Raw genomic sequence first — 20976 nt, forward strand, 5'->3', positions numbered from 1 at the left:
TGGTATGGTCTCTAACGATTATTATGTCTTGTAATTAATTACAGAACATAAAGACAACGGTGAGCAAATAAAGAATCTACATTACCCCAAACATGCATTACTCGTTTTAATGTGTGCAACACAAGTGAGCTAGCCGGACACAAGCTAACCTGACTGATTCCTGAGAGCATTTTTAAACCATTAAATGTGTACAACTATTACTCTGACAACAGTTTAAAAAAATAATAAAAATTATTCCAGTGCAGTAGCACTGTGTCATAATATTTCGAATAGCAGTTAGCTAGTTAGCTTATGAGCTGAGGTAATTGTCAGCCTTTTTACACTGACAAATGGTCATACCTCAGTCATTTAAAAGAATATATATATATATATATATATTTAAACTACAACACACATTATAAAGATGACAGTGACACAATCTATAAAGATTTATATATTTGAAAATTTTATATTCATAAAAGCATCAGACAGTAGAACAGTTTTAGCTTTTGTTCAACAAACTCTGAGGACAACCGAGAAATAATATTAATAACAAGAGTCTCGAATTGTTATTAAAAGCGTCACATCTTTAAAAATAATTTTAAATTTACTGATACGTGCAGATACATGTGTAAAAGTGCACAATTATGATATGTATAAACACTGGCATGTTTCACTAGCCCAGGGTGTTCAAGGTGGAACAAACTATACTGTATATTTATAGCAGGTCATTGTATGTGTATCATTCAAGAATCATTCAGTGGAAGTAGAACACACACACACACACACACACACACACACACACACACACACACAAAACAAAAACAAACAGGCTTTACTGCACAGGTTGTGCACTTGAATTGTCTTCATCCTTGAAATCACCTGACTTACTATTTGGCAACTGAAAGAGAAACTACAGCAGCTCTGGGAATCACCTCACCCTGGGCTGGTTCATTTCGGCTAACCACAAGATGTACAAACACTGAAGCAAAAAGGCAGCAGTTCAGAAACTAAAATAAATCTAGTGAAATATATCTACGCCATATGTCCAAAACTATGTGGACACCTGATCATACCCATATGTGCCCATTCCAAAACGATGAGCATTAATATGGAGGTATTCCCCCTTTACTGTTATAATATGCTCCACTCTTCTGGGAAGGATTTCCACTAGATTTTGGGGTGTGGCTGTGGGGAACAGTGTTCATTCAGCTACTAAAGCGTTAGTGAGGTTGAGGTCAGGCACTGATATTGATGTGCCGAGACTCCAATTCCAGTTCATCCCAAAAGTGTTCAGTGGGGTTGAGGTCAGGGTTCTGTGATGGTCAGATGTCCACAAATGTTTGTCCATATAGTGCATAGACATGCATTTATTATCCAACACATATTATTTCTTGCTATATTTCGAGCATTTAAAGGAAATTCATTTATAACTTGAGATCTGATAGCATGCATGGCATTCTGCCATCAGGAACACCAACAGAAGAAACGTGCCTGCTGGAAACCACCTGAAATTTACCACACCACTTTTAATATACCAGATCAACTGTGTTTTCACTTTCCTTTAAAGGGTTATAGCAAATTCTGGTTATTTATTTCTCTTGTTGTTCTGCAGTTAAAAAAAAAATCCAACATGAATTCACAGTGTTTAGAATCTTTTTAATACATTAAAGCTTTTAAATCAGGTTATGCAATATATTACATTTAATAATTATTATTCATGATATCAGTACATCAGTAAATAACATGGTAATTACAGTCAGCTGAAAGAATTACAAATTAAAAGAAAGTTTTACATTAAAAATATAAAGCGAGACCAAGTGACAGAAATGTATAGACATAACTACAAACTCAATGTAAATGGTTTTAAATTATATTACACTACAGATATAGGTATGATGACCTGTTTAGTGTGTGTTGTAGTATATATTTTTATTTCCTGCCAGTGAATAATTAAAAGGCAATACAATTCTACAGGCTTAAACACAATAAACCCGTGCACCCACTGTTATTTTAAAATAGACCTGAGATGGTTTGTGAGAGAGTGAGAAATGAAAACAGATTTGATTTTATGGGAAATTAATTTTACAGATGAAGAGAGAGGTGTAATGTCCGGTCTCTTATCCTCCACGGCATCTCTGGAAGGTGATGAACACGGCCCCGGGCTTCACCCCCAGATCTCTCAGGATCGCGTGCGCTGCAACTGGTTTGCCATTGAAGGCAAGGCGTAGATTGTTCCCCAGCTCAGGCCTCATCTGCAGGTACTTCTTGATCAGTGTGTCAACGGTGTCTGTGATCTTCAGGTCAATTGGGATGTTGGTATTCTTAGAAGGGTCGAACACCTTCACGTCAATGTTATCAGGCTGAGGAGATCCTGGGGCATCATCATACACCTTTAGAAAGCTGTGAGTGGTCTGACCCAACTGTGGATGAAACTGGTTCTGAGGGCCGAGAACAAGCTCCTCAACATCCGCCCACTGGATGATGTCTTCCCACTACAAAAGAGAGAGTTGGGAAGAAGGTGTGTGAAAACATTGACATGGACCAGGTATTTAAGGAATAAAACACTATATGTGGTGCTGTTAAAGAAGAATAATCAACACTGGGGTGGTGTGATGGAGCTGAGTCACTGATACCACAGCACTGATTATTTTCCTCTAACAGCATGTCCACAAATGTTTTATTCCTCTTCCACCACAGCAATTCACCAGCAATTACAAATTTTATTTATTAAAGAATGACACATTGTACTTTTTATCCATTTATGGTTACATTATAGTTACATGTTGCAGAATGTCTGCAAACTGATTTAGTTCCTGTTCTCGCTTATTTTATAACAGCTATAAACATCGTTCCTTCACCAACCTCTCTTTCTGTCTTGAAGTTAACAAGACACTGGAGACTCCTTCCATAAATATTATATAAACATCTCCTTGCAGAGAATGAATAGAAATCATAAAACGTATATTTAACAAATTGTTCATCAAAAAACAACTAAGAATAGTTAATAAAAATATGTTTAAATATGGAATTAAATCGAGTTATAGAGTGTTCCTGATGTTCTCTAACAGGAAACATGCTACGGGTAAAAACATGCATTAAAAAGTTCCTTTCTAAATGATTCTTTTTACTTTTAGTTATTTCCCAAACTAATTCTACACAGTTAACTCTACACACTGCAGTGTGAATGGCTCTTAGTGAAACACCCTTGTCATTAGTAAAAGGGAAATGTTTCTGTATAAACTCTAGAAAACACAGGTTGGTGTAATAGTATGTGACATTTAATCAGAATATTCAAGTTATAAAGCTAACACATTACTACTAATTTCAACAACAAACTAATAACAAATACCTGAGGAAGACACACGTCTGCCATGCTGCTGTCTGATTGTCTTCTTTCACAAGCACAGATGAGCTCTGACTTGGTCTGCTTTCTGTTTTGTGCCTCGCCTTTAAAGGCCACAGGTAGTTATGTACACAGGCCACAGAACACTTGGTGGGAATTCCCTGAATGCTGACATTTTCACTTTGTCCCTCCTCTAAGTGAGGAGTCAGGCAGAAGAGAGGGAAAAGCCCAGTACAAACCCAACAAGACAAAAGAACAAAAATGGTCTTATATTATTAGCCCTGAAAGCACCTTAAATCTGTTTCGGAGGATTTGGAGCGAAACTTAATGTCAGTAAATAGTTATTATCTCGTGTTTGTTTTGAAATCTCTTTAGTAATGTGTTGTTGTTGTTGTTGTTGTTAATAGACCAGAGATGAAGTGATATAAAAAGACTAAGTTTCAAAGTGTGATTTCACTGTTTTCCTTTTCGAATCCTGTACCAGGAGTTACCAAGACTAGCACTCAGATACCGATACCTTTACAATATTCTTGTGTATGTAAAAATGTCTAGAGAGAATTCGTAAACATGATGAATATCAGTAATTATATAATATCCATGTTTGATGCTTCAGTATGAGTTTGTGCATCACGCGTTTGCACCACATTATCAATATACCCAGGATCAAATCCCTACACCTAGAAAATGTTGAACTTTTAATGGCTCTTTGTTTGTTCTTCAGGGGGAACCTTTAAAGGTTCTACATAGAACCCTACAACAGAGTGTTTCCTTATCAGAAACGGTTCCAAGGGAAGCACTTTTTGAAGGCTAAGAACCGTTAAATATCCTTTAAAGAACCTTTTGTTTTAAGCGTGTACACACATTTCTCCTTCAGGACGCTTGGTGTGATGTTCTCTGAGATCTAAACACACTCACGGTACAACATCTCTCTGCTTCAGTGTAGAGATGAGAGCAGGAATGTTTTTGTATTTTTGTTTTGTTCCTGTGTGTGATATTTTCTAATGCAAAGGTTCATGAAGTGGGTTCCAGGAACCGCAGGGGTCCATGAAGCATAGCCAGGGGGTAGCTATTAGTGCCTTCTTATCATTATTACCCTGTTTGATTTGTCACTTGGCTTAATAATAATAATAATGATGATGATAATAATAATAATAAGTAATAATAATAATAATAATAATAATAACAAGTAATAATGTGACCCTGACTTTAAACAAGCTCAAGAACTTGTGTTCTAATCAACTTTATTCACTACAAAAAATGGCATCTTAGTAAGATAAAGTATCGTGTATAAAGTCAAAGTGATCTTTTATAAGATTACAATACAGAAAGTATGAGATATTTAAACCTATTTATAGACATTTTACTCATTTAAAGCTTGAACCAGGATGCTGAAGTTACTATGGAGGGATGAATTAATGCATCATATCGATTTTTATTGAATCACACCTACTTCACCCAGCGTTATACACAGCCTCCATCTAAACACCTTCTTCTTCTTCTTCTTCTTCAGACGGTATGAAGTTTAGCACCTCATTTCTCTCGTACTTTCTTTTAATTCATTTCTTGTATTGCTTCCTTATTTATTTGTCCTATAATTGATTTTATTTATTAGTATGCACACAGATTGAAATATCCGGCACTGGTATAAACTAGTGTTGGTCTGTCTCAGGTCAGGAACCCTTACAGATGATCTCGACGCCTCGTATCGTGGTGTCTTCTCACGTTTTGCACGTTTTGTCTGGATGAAAGCGGAAGTATAAACGACAGACCTTCATTCTGTACAGTGATTAAGGCCGATAAATAATGGCAAAACTTTATAAATAAAACGTTGAACACTTCTGTTTCTACGATTCTGTGATGAATTTATTTATTTTTAAGAAGAATATAAGATAGATATATTAGAAAAATAGTAGCTGTGGAATAATATGACAGTAAGATCAGTAAATATGATAACGGTTACAGTCAGCAGAAATCAAGTTCATTTCAAATCATGAAATAGAACACAGTGTGATGATCCTACATACACAGAGTAAGTGACAGTTTACACCTAATGATATGAGATTTCTGCATGTTCTTTGTAATATATTCATATTATTGATTGTCTCTGGTGCTGAATAATGAAAGATAAATCTACCCGGTTTTACTTTAAAGCAGACCTGAGAATGAAGTTCTTCACAGGAGTGAAAAGAGTTCAGATTAATTTTACGGATGAAGAGAGAGGTGTAACATCCGGTCTCTTATCCTCCACGGCATCTCTGGAAGGTGATGAACACGGCCCCGGGCTTCACCCCCAGATCTCTCAGGATCGCGTCTGCTGCAACTGATTTGCCGTTGAAGGCGAGGTGTAGCTCTTTCCCCAGCTCAGGCCTTATCTGCAGGTACTTCTTGATCAATGCGTCAACGGTGTCGGTGATCTTCAGGTTAATTGGGATGTTGATATTCTTAGAAGGGTCAAACACCAGTACGTCAAGGATGTCAGGCTGAGTAGATCCTGGGGCATCATCATACACCTTTAGAAAGCTGTGAGTGGTTTGACCCAACTGTGGATGAAACTTGGACTGATGGACAACCTGAGGAGAACTGGCTTTTGGCAAAACCTTGCCTTGCTGAGAGAGAGAGAGAGAAAGAGAGAGAGAGAGAGAGAGAAAGAGATGGGAAGAAGGTGCAATTAAAAAGAAATAAGTTTGACACCAGATCCATATGAATATTTTTTTTTTAACAAAAAGAAAAGTTATTTTTCAGTTTCGGCACATAAGAAGCCTGTCTTGAATAGATCTTGAATATAAAAACACTTATAAAGTTAAAGTGTCCCTGATGTTCTCTAACAGGAAAACATGCCACAAGAGTAAAAATCTGAGAAAGAAAGTCTGTGTTCTATTAACTGTAAAAACACTGAATAACAAAAAGTGCTGAAATAAGCATGACATACCGGAGCACAGACTTTTGTAGCCATCTTCTCTCGTTAGATGCTCTGTTGTGTCTGCTTGTGTCTGTCGTCTGCTCTCGCTGCTGCCTGCTACTTTCCTTTTATAGAGTATAAAAAAAGATGGGGGAAGTCCCAAGGTCAGATCAACTCCTCTCTCGTGGCAAAAGGTTTGTAAATAAATGAAAGAGAAACGATTGTAAAATATTGTCTCTAGAATAAGAACACACAAGAATCTGTTTTCCTCAAGGAACACAGCTACTCGTTATTAACATGCACCTGCTTTCCCCTGAAGTCTAACCACCAATGGGTGAAAATAACTTTACTTAAAGCTGCAGCGTGCAAGATTTTTGTTTGCACTTGAATTCCTGTAATCGTAAATTCATCAGAACTAACGAGTTTTCAACAAGCTAACTTTAATCTCACACTAAAGTCCTTCACAAATCCATCATAATGATGAGGATTCAAATTCTCGCTCTTAAATCCTGAGATTTAAACTCACAACCTTCTGGTCATGAGAGCAGAATGTTTTACCTCCATCACTGCTCTCAACACTGCAGTCGTGGATTTGAATCAATGTTCTGCATGTAATAAACATCTTGCATATCATAGTTAAACCACGCTGCTGCTGAGATCTGGACTGTGATTGGTCAGAAGGTGGTGGTGAGTTCTCTATAACAGCTGCTCGGACAGTAGCGCAGGTTTATATTAACGCTCTCGCTCTAATACGTTGTCGTTTCTATAGTAACGGCTCGTTCACAGAGACGCGTACAGTGCACGCTCCACATAAACCGATTTAAAAAATCACTGAAGTTTTCTGTAAGGAGAAATGTGCTTATTTCACGTGTATGGAAGGAGTCTCCAGTGTCAGCAGTCAGAGGTGAAGCTGTAACTTGAGGTTTTCAGACATCTTCAGGACAGAGTTTACACTTTTACTGGATTCTCAGTAACACGACAAGCTGCATAATTTTTATTTTATTATTATTAAGGAAAGCTCTGTGAGGGAGTGAATGTTTAGAGCTGCTTTAACATAAATGAGAACAGGAACTTATTTCTCCATAAAATGTAACTATAAACAGATAAAAATGACAGTCTTTAATAAATAAACATTGTTAATGGACTTCAGGTTGGTAACAGGAAATCCACTTCATCACACCACCCCGTGATTGTTTACTGCTTACTTTTAAAACACGTGACTGCAGAGAGAGAAAGTGAAACAGATTTGAGTGCGGTAAAGAGAAAGAGAAATGTTCTAACAGTTCAGGACGAGACCAAACCTCTGAGGAAAGCACCGGGTTTTATGCTGCTTGTTTACATACTGGACACCCCACATAAAAGTCCCACTGATGTTTGCCAAAAAACTACCTACAGTGCTGCTTGAAAGTTTGTGAACCCTTTAGAATTTTCTCCATTACTGCATAAATACAACCCAACACATCATCAGATTATCACCAGTCCTAAAAGTTGATAAATAACCCGATTAAACAAATGAGATAAAATATTATAGTCATTTATTTATTGAGGAAAATAATCCAATATTACATGTCTGTGAGTGGCAAAAGTATGCAGACATCTGATGTTTTAGGTCCTATTTATGCAGAAATATAGAAAATTCTAAAGGGTTCACAAACTTTCAAGCACCACTGTACATTGTGTCTCTCACACACACAGCCAATTTATTTACAGGTCACATCCACTGTGTGTGTGTGTGTGTGTGTGTGTGTGTTCAGTCTATACATCATAGTAAAGTGAAATGAATCACTTTAATCAGGAGACGTTAATGTCTTTAGTGTCTGTTCATCTTTTATTCTCCTTTGGGTGCTTTTCTGACGGTGGGAGGAGTTTTCTGCAGCACAGACAGAGTATCTCGCTTCTCTATCTTCCTCAGCTGCTTCTTCTTCATGCGTTTCAGTTTGGCCGTGTTACGTATCTGAAAGAAAAAGGAAAAAAAGGATCAGGAAGTGGAGAAGAAGGAGCGATTAGGGAACATTTCATTTAAAAAAAAAAAACTGCGTCGACTTTCTTTCATCGTCTGGAAAACGCTTTTAAACGAGGGCCAAGCGATGTATCGTATGACGGCATAATATCAACACTGTGATAAGTTATTCAGTGTTTTTTATAGCAATTACAAACTCTGATTAGTGTTGAATCATTTTGATCATCTATAAAGCAATTCATCGGGCCGTAATCTGATCACAGGGACTTTGACGTTACCAGGCCAATAAAATGTTGGTGAATTTCCCTGAATAGACAAGAGTGAGGGGAAATCCATCACGGAATGTTATAAACACATCCGGAACGACACAAACACAAAGCATTTTTTCATCTCGCACGTCGCTCAACAAATTGGTTCACTGGTCGAGTGGGCGTGGCTTAGAAGGAAGTGTGAAAATCAAGAAAACATTCATTCTGTCAGCTATTTTCTACAATAAATTACAAATCTGTAGATGTGTGTGTCTCAGTCTCACCACTTGAACAATCTCTGCTTTCTTCTCATTTTCCTCTCGTCTCTTCAGATTTTCTTCCCGTCTCTTCCTCTTCTCCTGTAAAACATTTTTATACATTTTTTTTCTGTTCACACCTTTTTTATAACATCTCGAGGTTCAACAATGAATCTGGAGCAAACATTATTCAACTTTAGCGCACAGGACTCGATTAATGCTTTCATTCAGCCTCTGGAACCTACAGTCGCTTTATCATTATTTTGTAAACTCACCTGTATATCTGCACTTGGAGCAGGAATTTTTGCACCACCTTGTGGTGAAGTTCTCTCATGACATGTTACTTGTAGCAATTCTGATGTCTTGTACTCGGTTATGAATGCATCTATACTTTATCCATTTAATAAAAAACACACACACACACACACACACACACACACACACACACACACACACACACACCTCCTTCTCTCTGGCCTTCACATCTTTGAGCTGTTGGTGGTACTGCTTCACCATCTCCTTCTCCCTCTTGGCCTCCATCTTCTTCTGCCAGGAGCTGCGCAGAGGTTTATCACGCAACAGAGCAGAGAACCTACAACACACCCATTGTACTGGTTTTAATGGAACTGTAATGGTCCCTGTGGGTCTCTACTGGAAATATGTTGCCTTCTACTGGTGGTATGTTATGTCTAGTGGAGACTATTAAGGACAGGTAATGGTTTTAATGGTTATGATGGTATTTGTAGTGGAAATCATAAAAATTTCTGTGATGGTTCCTATTGTGGGCAGGAATGGTAGGTATTTATTTGTTTGTATATTTGTTTTTGTCTAGTGTTATTCAGATTTAACATTTAAAATCATGAATAAACCATTGTACCTAAAAAAATATACCCATTAAAGCTTTTATACATTTATATAAAGCATGTGCTTATAGGGAGTCCTGATGATGATTACACATGGCAGTGTGAGGCTGGATGGAAATGTCTGGAATATTTAAATATTAAACACATTTCAAGCAGAACAGGAAGACAAAGTGTGATTAAAATCAAGCTCCTAAATTGTGAGTATTTGTGTTTAATAATCGTGGTTCCGGTATTGAATACAATAATCGCGGTGATGGTTTACTCCGGTATCACTCATCCCTGAGCTGCAGATGGACAGTAAAATGGGGGTAAAGGTTAAAATGAAAGTGTGTGTACCTCTGTTTGTTGCGATCTTTCCACACTCGGCCGGATTTGGGTTTTCCCAGCGGGATCATGGCTCTTCCCAGGGTCTGGGTCGGTACCGGAGCGCATGCACTGGGCTGAAGCTGGCTCTCCTGATTGGTCGACATGGCTCGTGTTCCTGCGCGTGAGAGGATGAGTTGTGAGTTTAATTTTAACAGCCGAACCGTCCTCCTGAAACCCCGAAGCACGTGCAGAGTTCCGTGTGTTTACTCAACGTGGGGGAAAAAGCGAAGAAGAAGAACAAAAGTGCGGAAGTGAAGCAGTACGCGTGTCCCCCTAGCGGCCAGGAGCAACACTGCACACAACACGTAGGGGCGGTTACTACTGATCACATGGTCGGGTTGAAGCGCAGAATATCACGTGATTGGTGCTTATTTCCGCCCCGGGTTTAGTGAACGTGTTTGAGTAGAGTTCCAGGCGCTGATCAGTGCAGTAAACATGATCCTGTCCAGAACTGGAGCTTTATTCTGCTTTACACTCATCATCCCTCTCACAGTAAGTCTGTTCACGCCGAGATCGGTTCATTCACTCACTGCGCATGCGCGGAAAAACCTCTTTCAAATGTCAGGCTAAATGTGTGGAGTGTTTAAAGCAGACACTTTTATTGACATTTATAAACCTTTATAAACTCTTCAGCCCGAAAACATTTGTTCGTTTAAAGCTGAACTGTAACTGATGAGTTTATAAAGTTTTCATCATTAAAGCAGTTTTTATATTCTGTTTATTTCTGAGCAGATTTTCTGACTTTGTGCACAGTGTGCAGTTTCTTCTAGTGTTCAGCAAAGATCTGAAATGTTTCCTGCACTGAATAATCAGTAGATTAAAACCTGACCGATGTTTCAACTGTCACACTGCTGTCCTGTGACTGGTCATGTGATCTCGTGTTTTAGTTATATTTCCGGTTTGAAGACTTTGTTACTCAGGCAACCAAATAATTAGATTTTTTTAAAAAACATTATATATAATATATATTACGCTATTTAATAATGTTAATAATAAATATAAGTTGCATAGCTTGCTCGTTCTCATTGCAGCACTAAAGATAAGAAAATTAAAGATAAATAACAAATACATACATTTGAGGGAAAATATAATTAATTTGAAGAGAGAGTCTTCATCACTACCTGGGAAAACGGTCCAGAATGGTTTTTAAGTAAATTAATCGGCAGGAAAAATTTTAAAAAGGAAAAAGAAGAATTCCAGTTGTTTGTTGACACTGGATGAGTGTGACTGATAATTTGCATACAGACACGCCCACTATTATCCATATATGGCAAAACATGTTTCTTTAAACATTTATGTAAATGTTTCTTCTAACATTGCTCTCTAACAAACTCCGTTCAGTTCTGCTTCCCAAAGTATTACCAAGTTACTCATCAGTCCGTACAGGATGTTGTGCCTTTTTTTGTGTGGAAAACGATTTAAATCCACAGAATCTCGATTGCAGGGAATAGATTTTCGCAGTGAAGTTTGTTGGTAAATGAGAGCGTTTAGCTGAACGCGCGTTGTGATGACGTCACATGAAATATTACAGCTCCTCCGAACATTTGTTTGATTTTGTGTTCATTTCTACGATCAGAAAAACCCAAAATCCTGGAGGGACTGCTCATAGTCTGGAGGGTTTTTTAATGAACTAATGTTTCCGGAACGTAAAACCAGCGTTCCCACAACGAGAATCAGTGACTGTTAACTGTGACGCAGATACTGAAGAGGAAACTGAATGAAAGCTGTGGATGTGTTCAGTACCTTCAGGTGTTAATGAACATGAGCTTTATTTGTCCAGCGAGCTTCATGTCTGGCTTCTTTCCCTCACCAAATAATCCTGCAGGAATATTATGCAGATAGTCTCCAGCATTTTCAGCACATTCTCCTGTAGAAAAACCTGCAGGAACTCTGTGAAGTAAAATATTATACACATGAATGATGTGCTGCGGGTTTGTTTAAAACACACATTTCCTGCAGGACAGATCTGAAGTTCCGCAGGACATGGCCAGTGTCCGTGTCCTGCAGTAAATAATAAAATTAGCCACGTTTGCTAGTAAGCACGCTAACATCACGCTAACGTTACGCTAACCGCTGTGTGTGAAATACATAACCGAACAGTAATTTAGTGCAACATAAATGAGTTAATAAAAGTGGAACTCTACAGACAGTTAAATCTGTGAATTCTTTACGATTCCTGTATGTTTTTTGTAATCTTGCTCTCCCCAGGTTTTTATGGATCGCGATCCTGATGTAGTTTTACTTTTAAACCATTCTTAAAATGAGAACATTGTTTTGATGGAGCTCTAAAGAAACACACACACACATACACACACAATTCTAAGCAAACCTTCATTTTAATCCCACACTTTCTTTACTTAAACACTGTTTACGCACTGTTGAGATATAGTTTTTGTTTTTTCTTGTCTGTTAGCTCTCTGTAGCTGCTCCGAGTTTTACAGTAGATTATAAAAACAACAGCTTCCTGAAGGATGGAGAATATTTCCGCTACATCTCCGGCAGTATTCACTACAGCAGGATCCCCAGGTCCTACTGGAAAGACCGGCTGTTGAAGATGTACATGGCGGGACTCAACGCCGTCCAGACGTACGCACATCTCACGCTCTCAGTTTCTCTCACTCCCAAAGCTGTATTCTCCTGGATTAATAATGTATAGTTCTAAATCATTTTTGAGGGGGAAAAAATGTATAAAACTAGCAAAAATTTAAATTAGTTAACCACTTCTATTGTTTGAGTTAGAAAATGACTTGCGTACGAGAAAAACCTGTAAACTGTGTGTGAAATGGAGCGTTCCTTCCTGCAGGTACGTCCCCTGGAACTTCCACGAGCCCGTGCCAGGTGTGTACGACTTCAGCGGAGATCGAGATCTGGAATATTTCCTCCAGCTGTGTCAGGACGTCGGCCTGCTGGTCATCCTGAGACCCGGACCCTACATCTGTGCCGAGTGGGACATGGTATAAATAAATAAATGGACTAAATTCATTCATTTTAAAATCTATATCCTGAATGTATATACAGTATTTCTGTAAAGCTGCTTTGGGACAATGTCCACTGTTGCACACACTATACTAATAACACTGAATCTCAGGAATCTCAGGACATGGTCCGATTAAACTATTTAATTATTAAAAATGCCATCTAATTTTTTTAATTTATTACATCTAATGCAACACATCTGAGCCTTTCAAAGTCTTAACTGTCTCACATCAGGCTCCTAGTTCTGTAATAATATTATATTTGGTAATGTCAAGATAAAAATAATAATGTTTTTAAAATAATATTCTAAATAACATGTGTTAATTGTTTATTAATTGTATATGATATATTTCAGTAATAGTGTATTTATGTGCCATTTGTTATAATCGCTGTTAAAATGCTAATAATAATAATAATAATAATAATGTAGAATATTATTAGTGTTTTAATTTTCGATATTTAATAAAGTAATAAAGTCTATTAAAAGGTATAATTATGATATTGAAACTAGTTTAATGTCATCTATCGTAATATAACACATTAGATATTGGATGTAATTATAATATTTTTTGTTATATTAGTATTAAATATGATATTATATTATGGAGATATAAATCTTATACACACATGGTTTGTACTGAAATCATCTGTGGATCTGGGAAAATGTTTATTTTAAGGAATTTCATATTCGGTTTCTCGATATTTATTGTTTATCGCTATCTGACTAAAGTATTGGCACCCCGACCTGTGTGTAAGCAGGAAGTGAGTGAACAGAACTGGTTGAAATGCTGAAAGTCTATAATTATTGTTTATAATTTAATGTTTAAGGTGTGTTTGGTTGATTAAAGGGAGGCCTACCTGCTTGGTTACTGAAGAAGAAAGACATTGTCCTTCGCTCGTCAGATCCAGGTAAAAAACTTAACCCAGTTCCTGAGTAAATAATACTTCATGAGGAGATTAATGAGCTGTTTCAGAATGATTTTTATTTCAGATTATTTAGCAGCTGTGGATAAATGGATGGCGAAGTTGTTACCTATGATGAAGCCTTACCTTTATCAGAACAGGGGACCGATTATTACAGTACAGGTGAGACACGAATGATTCGTATATATGAAAACATGATCATTCTATAGATTTGGGTTAAAACTGAATTTCTCAGTAATTCTGTATAAACTGATTTGGGGGTGTGTGGGGGCATTACTACACTCGGGCCACTAGGTGACAGTATTGAGCTTTAAGAACAGTGACTTGTCAGGTTCTTTATAACAGCATGACGAACCTGCAGAGAAAATCACCCGAAACTCTACTCTGATGTCTCTCTGATTCCTCCATCTTTCCCAGAAATTGATCAAAGCTGCCAGTTTAAAGGATGAAACAATTCTTTAAATGCGCTCAGAGGAAATGAGGAACGAGGAGTTGAAGGACAAAACATCTTGCGCATAAATCTGATATAAACGCTCCTCTCAAAAACACATTCTAATAAATATATTTTATATATTATTTAATAGTAATAATAGATACTTCAATAAAAATGTGCAGTGGAAGTCTGGTGATGAGTGGAATTGTTGCCTGAAGCCACTTTAAAGTGATGAAGTTTATGGACTTCATGATGTTTATTGATAGGAAGAAAAAAGAGAAGGAAGAGAAAGGGGGGAAGACCTCAAAATAAATAAATAATTTTTTTAAATACAAATTTTTAATTCTCTATAATAACATCAGTATTTAATATTAAATAAAACAATTAAACTTTTAAAAGGTGCAAATTAATAAATAGAATAAATAGAAATTGAGTATTGTTTTAGACAACATTCATGTTCATTCTCTGTTATGCAGGAAAAAAAAAAAAATATATATATATATATATATATATATATGTATATATATGTATATGTATATGTATATGTATATATATATATATATATATATGTATGTATGTATGTATGTATGTATGTATGTGTATATATATATATATATATATATATATATATATATATATATATATATATATATATGTATGTATATATATATATATATATATATATATATATATATATATATATATATATATATATGTATACATATATATATATATATATATATATATATGTATACATATATATATATATATATATATATATATATATGTATACATATATATATATATATATATATATATATATATATACATACATATATGTGTATATATATATATATATATATATATATATATATATATATATATATATATATATATATATATATATATATATGTATATATATATATATATATATAAAATATGGATGAATCACAAAATCTTGTATAAATTTCTGGAACAGACTTTCTTTACATAAAACTTTTGTAGCCTACATTTGATTAAATTAGTTACTCAGGGAAAAAAATATATAGCCAAGTTATAGCGTATTATATATATTTTTATAAGATCCGGTGATGAACAGAATCTTGTTTCGGATAAAATATGGATATATATAAAGGGTACACATGCAGGAATGATTTTATTTATTGTTTCCTGTGATGTTTATTCCGTGTGTAAACGCAGACGTGTTGCTGTAAAAACATTAATCCTCCTGTCTTCATTTCCTTCCTCACGTCTTCAGGAGGCGGAGCTAAGAAACGTGGGGGTGTGATTAACAGAAATCTGCAGTGATGTGATGATGAAGTGTGTTTTGTTGTGGATCAGGTGGAGAACGAGTACGGAAGTTACTTTGCGTGTGATTTTGATTACCTGCGTCACCTGCTGAAACTGTTCCGCTCTCACCTGGGGGGCGACGTGGTCCTGTTCAGCACCGACGGAGCCGGAGTCAATTACCTGAAGTGTGGAGCGCTGCAGGGCGTCTACGCCACCGTCGACTTCGGGCCCGGTGAGAACACACACACACACACACACACACACACACACACACACTCACTCACTCACTCACTCACTCACTCACTCACTCACTCACTCACTCACTCTCTCTCTCACTGCGTGCAGTTGTTAAATCTACAGCAGATAAATGTTATTAAAATTAATGGTGTGTGTGTGTGTGCAGGTGGAAACGTGACTGCAGCTTTTGAAGCTCAGAGACACTCTGAACCTCACGGCCCGCTGGTGAGACGCTTTAACCAGAATTTAACCTCGCAGTATTGATAATAAAATAAAATAAACTATGGAGTGTTTCGGTTCTGGTGTGTGTCCAGGTGAATTCGGAGTTTTACACCGGCTGGCTCGATCACTGGGGAGAACATCACTCTGTCGTTCAGACTGAAGCTGTGGTCAAATCCCTTAACGAGATCCTGGAACTCGGAGCAAACGTCAACCTGTGAGGCAAATTAATGCAGAATTATTTGAGAAGAAACATCACATCACATCACCATGACATAACACACCATCATCACCATGACATCACCATGACATCACCTCACCATGACATCACATCACCATGACATCACATCACCATGACATCACATCACTGTCATCACATCACCATGACATCACACACCATCATCACATCACCATGACATCACACACCATCATCACCATATCACATCACCATGACATCACCATGACATCACCATGACATCACCATGACATCACATCACCATGACATCACATCACTGTCATCACATCACCATGACATCACACACCATCACATCACCATGACATCACATCACCATCACATCACACACCATCACATCACCATCACATGACTGTGCAGATTAGTAAACATGCCCATGTCCTTGATTTACTCCCTGCTGATTTAGTTAACAGTAATAAGCAATACATTTTAATGTTACCATGACAACCACCATGTGTTCATCACTATCTTTAGCTCATTTAGCTAGCTAGGTAGCTTAGCATGCAGGTTCTGTGGTTAAAAATGTAATTTTATTGTAAAGAATGTATTTTCTCTGTAATGTTGGTAAATACATCATGTTTTTTTCCTTTTTAGGTACATGTTTATCGGAGGAACTAATTTTGCCTATTGGAATGGTGAGTCATGTAACATCAGGTGACGGTGATCAGGTGACAGTGATCAGATATGAAGGGAATCAGATGTGAAGGTGATTATGTGAAGGTGATTATGTGAAGGTAATGGTCTTTGTCCTGATGGTCTGTTCTTGTTGTCAGGTGCGAACACTCCGTACGCTCCCCAGCCCACCAGCTACGACTACGACGCTCCGCTGACGGAGGCCGGAGACCTGACGCAGAAATACTTCGCCATCCGTGACGTCATTAAAAAGGTCAGATTTACTCTCGACCTCTTCATCATCAACTTTTATTAGATCAGATAAAAGTTCAAACTGGATCAAACTACTTATAACGATGATTCTTCATTCTTACTTTCAGGTGCTTAATTATAAAGAGTGTTTAATTAATTATTCACTGTTAATAGCTCACAGTTAATTAATGTGTGTGTGCGCATGTGCGTGTGTGTGTTTTATAAACAGTATAAGAAGATACCAGATGGCGTTTTGCCGCCGTCTACACCGAAGTTTGCGTACGGAGCCGTGCAGATGAAGAAAGTAAATCTCTCTTTTCTTTTTATATTTTAATTTGTTATTGTGTTACGGAAAACACAAGGTTTTATTTGTTTGTTTTAACTGTGTGCGTGTGCGTGTGTGTGTTATAGTTGAGGACTGTATCAGAATCTCTGGACATTCTCTCGATGTCTGGTCCTGTAAAATCTCTTTACCCGCTCACGTTTGTCGAGCTCAATCAGGTAAATCTCTCACAGCTTCAGCATCAACGTTTGTTTGTTTACAAGTTTATTATTTTCTCCAGACAGAAGCTTTAAAAGCTGAACGTTGCCTTTTTGACACTTCTGGGATTTGAACTCAACCTTCTGATATTTATTTTTTTTTTGCCAGTTCGATGTAAAGCGTCTGCAGATAAAACTGAGTAACTGAATTATTTCAGCAAGAACCTTAATCAAATGTATGAAAAAGTTTGTGCACCCCTTTAGAGAACCATCTATTTACTGGTGCTTTAAAGAACCCAGAAATGGTTCTTCACAGCAGTGCCACGAGGAACCATGTTCTCATAAGTTCTCTAAAAAAAATAAATAAATAAATAAATAAAAAACCCTTAGGTAGTGCTTTAAGAAACCAAAGTGAGGAGAACCTTTTCCAGTCCCAAAAAAGTACCTTATAGGGTTCACTTTAACCTGGGATGATCTCTTTAAGAACCAATACACTGCAGAATCTGAGGAACCTATAATGAACCATAAAGAACTTCTTTAATCTCCAAAGAACCATACAGCTCAGCTGAAGAACTAGGTTCTTTGCAGAACCCATGTTGCTGTAAAGAACTGTTGAAGAGCCTTCATTTTTAAGCGTGTAGTGCTGCTAATAAATAATTTCATTAATGTTTATTGAAAGGGACGCCGGACCTCTCCGTACCCTTCAGCAGCTTCACCTGTTTAACACGAAGCTCCGCCCACATCACTGCTACAACGTCATTATGAAGTATTTATCGTTGATTTTTTTTCGTTTCCAGCACTTCGGCTTTGTTCTGTATCGGACGTCACTTCCTGTGGACTGTTTAAACCCGACTCCTCTCTCGTCTCCTCTAAACGGAGTTCACGACCGAGCGTACGTCTCCGTAGACCGAGTAAGAAGTTATTTATTACGTCTTATACACACATACATATTCTACTGTCATTTTTATTCCCGGTCACCTATTATACCGTTATGAATAAGTGTGTGTGCGTGTGCAGCGGGCTGTAGGGATTCTGGAGCGAGACAGGACTATCAGTATTAATATCACGGGGAAGGCCGGGAGCAGACTGGACCTGCTGGTGGAGAACATGGGCCGAGTCAATTACGGAAAATACATCAACGACTTCAAGGTGCAGCAGAGATTTAATCTTTATTATATTTACACAATTAATAATAAATGCAGATGAATTCCTGAGAGAATAAACAAATCATATTTACAGAGTTTACTGGGCAGAGTTTCTGATCTTTCATATTTCATTAAAATAGTCATGTGTAATAAAGTTTATATTTAATAAACATAGTGGTGGGCTCATGTAATTATTATTATTATTATTATTATTATTATTATTGAGGTTATAAAAACAAGAGCTGAATTATAAACAGCGCTGTGGAATGTATAATGAGTCTTTATTGGTCATGTATGCATTACAGCACAGTGAAGTTCTTTTCTTCACATTCCCAGCATGTTAGAAAGTTGGGGTCAGAGCGCAGGGTCAGCCATGATACAGCGCCCCCTGGAGCAGAGAGGGTTAAGGGCCTTGTTTAAGGCAGCGTGGCAGTGCCGACCTTCCGACCAGTAACCCAGAGCCCTAACCACTAAGCCACCCCTGCCCTGTCATGTACTCTAATACAGTGGTTTTCAAAGTGGGGGCCGCCACGGGGCGCCCGGGGGGCCTCAACAATTTGGTGTGAAAGATAAATTCTCACTCTCAGACAACCACACACACACACAATTCCTAATGTAATGTAAAGATGTAATTATTAATAAAAAAGGGGGATATATTCAGAAGTCTGTATTTTTAATGTGTTTAAAGACATCTTGCAAAAGGGGGCCTCGGTCAAATGTTAATGCCATTTGCGGGGCCTTGCCCTGGAAAAGTTTGGGAATCCCTGCTATAATAAATAACATGTTGTGCAGTGATGTAGTGACAGAGGAAGACAGTGTTGCTGTGCATAAATAAATACCCCCATGTGCATAAATAAATAATGTTCTGCAGGGTCTGGTGTCGAATCTCACACTGGGAGCAGAAACTCTAAGGAACTGGACCGTGTTTAGTCTCAGTATAGACGAGGTGGTGAAGGAGGGGCTGCTGTGGGACACGGTCTCTCTACAGGACAGTGACTCTGCCCACACTGCTACCCCGCCCACTTATCTGTCCCCGCCCACATTCTATGGCGGTACGTTGGAGATTCCTGATCACATCCCTGACCTGCCACAGGACACGTACATCCAGTTCCCCGACTGGAGCAAGGTGTGTGTGTGTGTCTGTCTGTTTATTAATAATAATAATAATAATAATAATAATAATAATGATTAGTGTGCTATCATAATTGTGTATAATAAATTTTAAATTCTATCTATTTTTGATGCAGATTCTGCTTCATGTGTCAGATTTAGGATACTTCCCGGTTTTATTCATAACATCTTGTTTATTTGTTGATAAATAATTGAGATCAAATAAAGAAACACTTGAATGTTTTCCATTAATAAAGGGTCAGGTGTGGATTAACGGCGTGAACGTGGGTCGTTATTGGCCGTCTCGTGGTCCTCAGGTCACTCTGTTCGTTCCTGCGTCTCTCCTCAGCACCACGTCGCCCAATAACATCACAGTGCTGGAGCTGGAGGCGTGTCCCTGCACCCGGGGACAGTGTGTGGTCGAGTTCACACACACACCACTCATCAACTCCACTGTCACACACATCAAACCTTACACAAGGGAGAAAACACTGAACACGCTCTGAACGCACGCACGCACGCACACACGCACGCTCTTCACATCAGCACTGTGACAGTATTAATGTCTGTACTTCTGAAGGACGTGTGTACGGAGTTAAAACGCTTCTGATTCACTCTGGGATTTTTTTAATAAAACATTTTGCACTTTTCTTATTGCTGGAATAAAAATGTGAAATAATGTTATACAAGTTTAAAAATCTTTTATATCTTTAATGGTTTTGGTCCTGTTTGTAATTATTTATCTGAAATGTTTACTGAGAGGAAATCTTCCTAACTTGTATTAAATGATTAAATAATGAAATAAATCTCATTTTAAAAAAGCAATTTCAATCACAAGCTGCTTTCTAACTGAACCTGTTTCTAATAAATCTCACTGTTGGTTAAAACCGAGCGAATCTTTTCTCCACACTTTACACTTTCTCTAATTTTGCAATTCTATTTTTGCATCATATATAAAAAATACATTTGTGAACTGTACATTAAAATAAGAAAACCGAGGAAAGCAAAAATCTGGGAAGGGAACGGTAGTTTGGTCTAATTTCAGAATAGTGCGATTCTGATTAAAATAAATCATTAAAAGTTGATTTTTTTTCCTTCTTCATATAGACAGTATTCATTATTTCTG

At 37.4% G+C, this 20976-nt stretch overlaps 3 protein-coding genes across 4 annotated transcripts; 1 reads left to right on the plus strand and 2 right to left on the minus strand.

The window, feature by feature from the left end:
- Positions 1-1617: 1617 nt before the first annotated feature.
- On the minus strand, positions 1618-3475 carry LOC108260624 (uncharacterized). The gene is made up of 2 exons (XM_017461052.2): positions 3332-3475; positions 1618-2474 (listed from the first exon to the last, which is right to left on the minus strand). Exons 1-2 carry the CDS (start codon positions 3353-3355, stop codon positions 2100-2102), a joined length of 399 nt encoding a protein of 132 aa, XP_017316541.1. The 5' UTR covers positions 3356-3475; the 3' UTR covers positions 1618-2099.
- A 1700-nt stretch (positions 3476-5175) lies between these two features.
- ccdc86 (coiled-coil domain containing 86) lies at positions 5176-10155 on the minus strand. Of its 2 annotated transcripts, XR_006981444.2 has the most exons (6): positions 9889-10155; positions 9152-9281; positions 8717-8791; positions 8011-8178; positions 6255-6349; positions 5176-5931 (listed from the first exon to the last, which is right to left on the minus strand). XR_006981444.2 is itself a non-coding variant. In XM_017461051.3 (4 exons), the coding sequence occupies exons 1-4, from the start codon at positions 10020-10022 to the stop codon at positions 8053-8055; spliced, it is 465 nt and encodes a 154-aa protein (XP_017316540.1). In that variant the 5' UTR covers positions 10023-10154; the 3' UTR covers positions 7209-8052. The 2 variants fall into 2 exon arrangements, 1 of the variants encoding a protein (XP_017316540.1); XM_017461051.3 differs by lacking the exons at positions 5176-5931; positions 6255-6349 and having other exon boundaries at positions 7209-8178; positions 9889-10154.
- Positions 10156-10254: 99 nt separating this feature from the next.
- glb1 (galactosidase, beta 1) lies at positions 10255-20737 on the plus strand. Its single transcript, XM_017461010.2, has 16 exons — positions 10255-10410; positions 12332-12504; positions 12722-12872; positions 13743-13803; positions 13886-13980; positions 15594-15774; positions 15946-16004; positions 16094-16215; positions 16846-16886; positions 17025-17137; positions 17345-17419; positions 17527-17616; positions 18393-18506; positions 18613-18744; positions 19612-19866; positions 20108-20737. The coding sequence occupies exons 1-16, from the start codon at positions 10354-10356 to the stop codon at positions 20354-20356; spliced, it is 1968 nt and encodes a 655-aa protein (XP_017316499.1). The 5' UTR covers positions 10255-10353; the 3' UTR covers positions 20357-20737.
- The last annotated feature ends 239 nt before the right edge of the window (positions 20738-20976 follow it).

This window comes from Ictalurus punctatus, chromosome 29 (genome assembly GCF_001660625.3).
Source record: "Ictalurus punctatus breed USDA103 chromosome 29, Coco_2.0, whole genome shotgun sequence".
NCBI classification, from domain to species: Eukaryota; Metazoa; Chordata; class Actinopteri; order Siluriformes; family Ictaluridae; genus Ictalurus; species Ictalurus punctatus.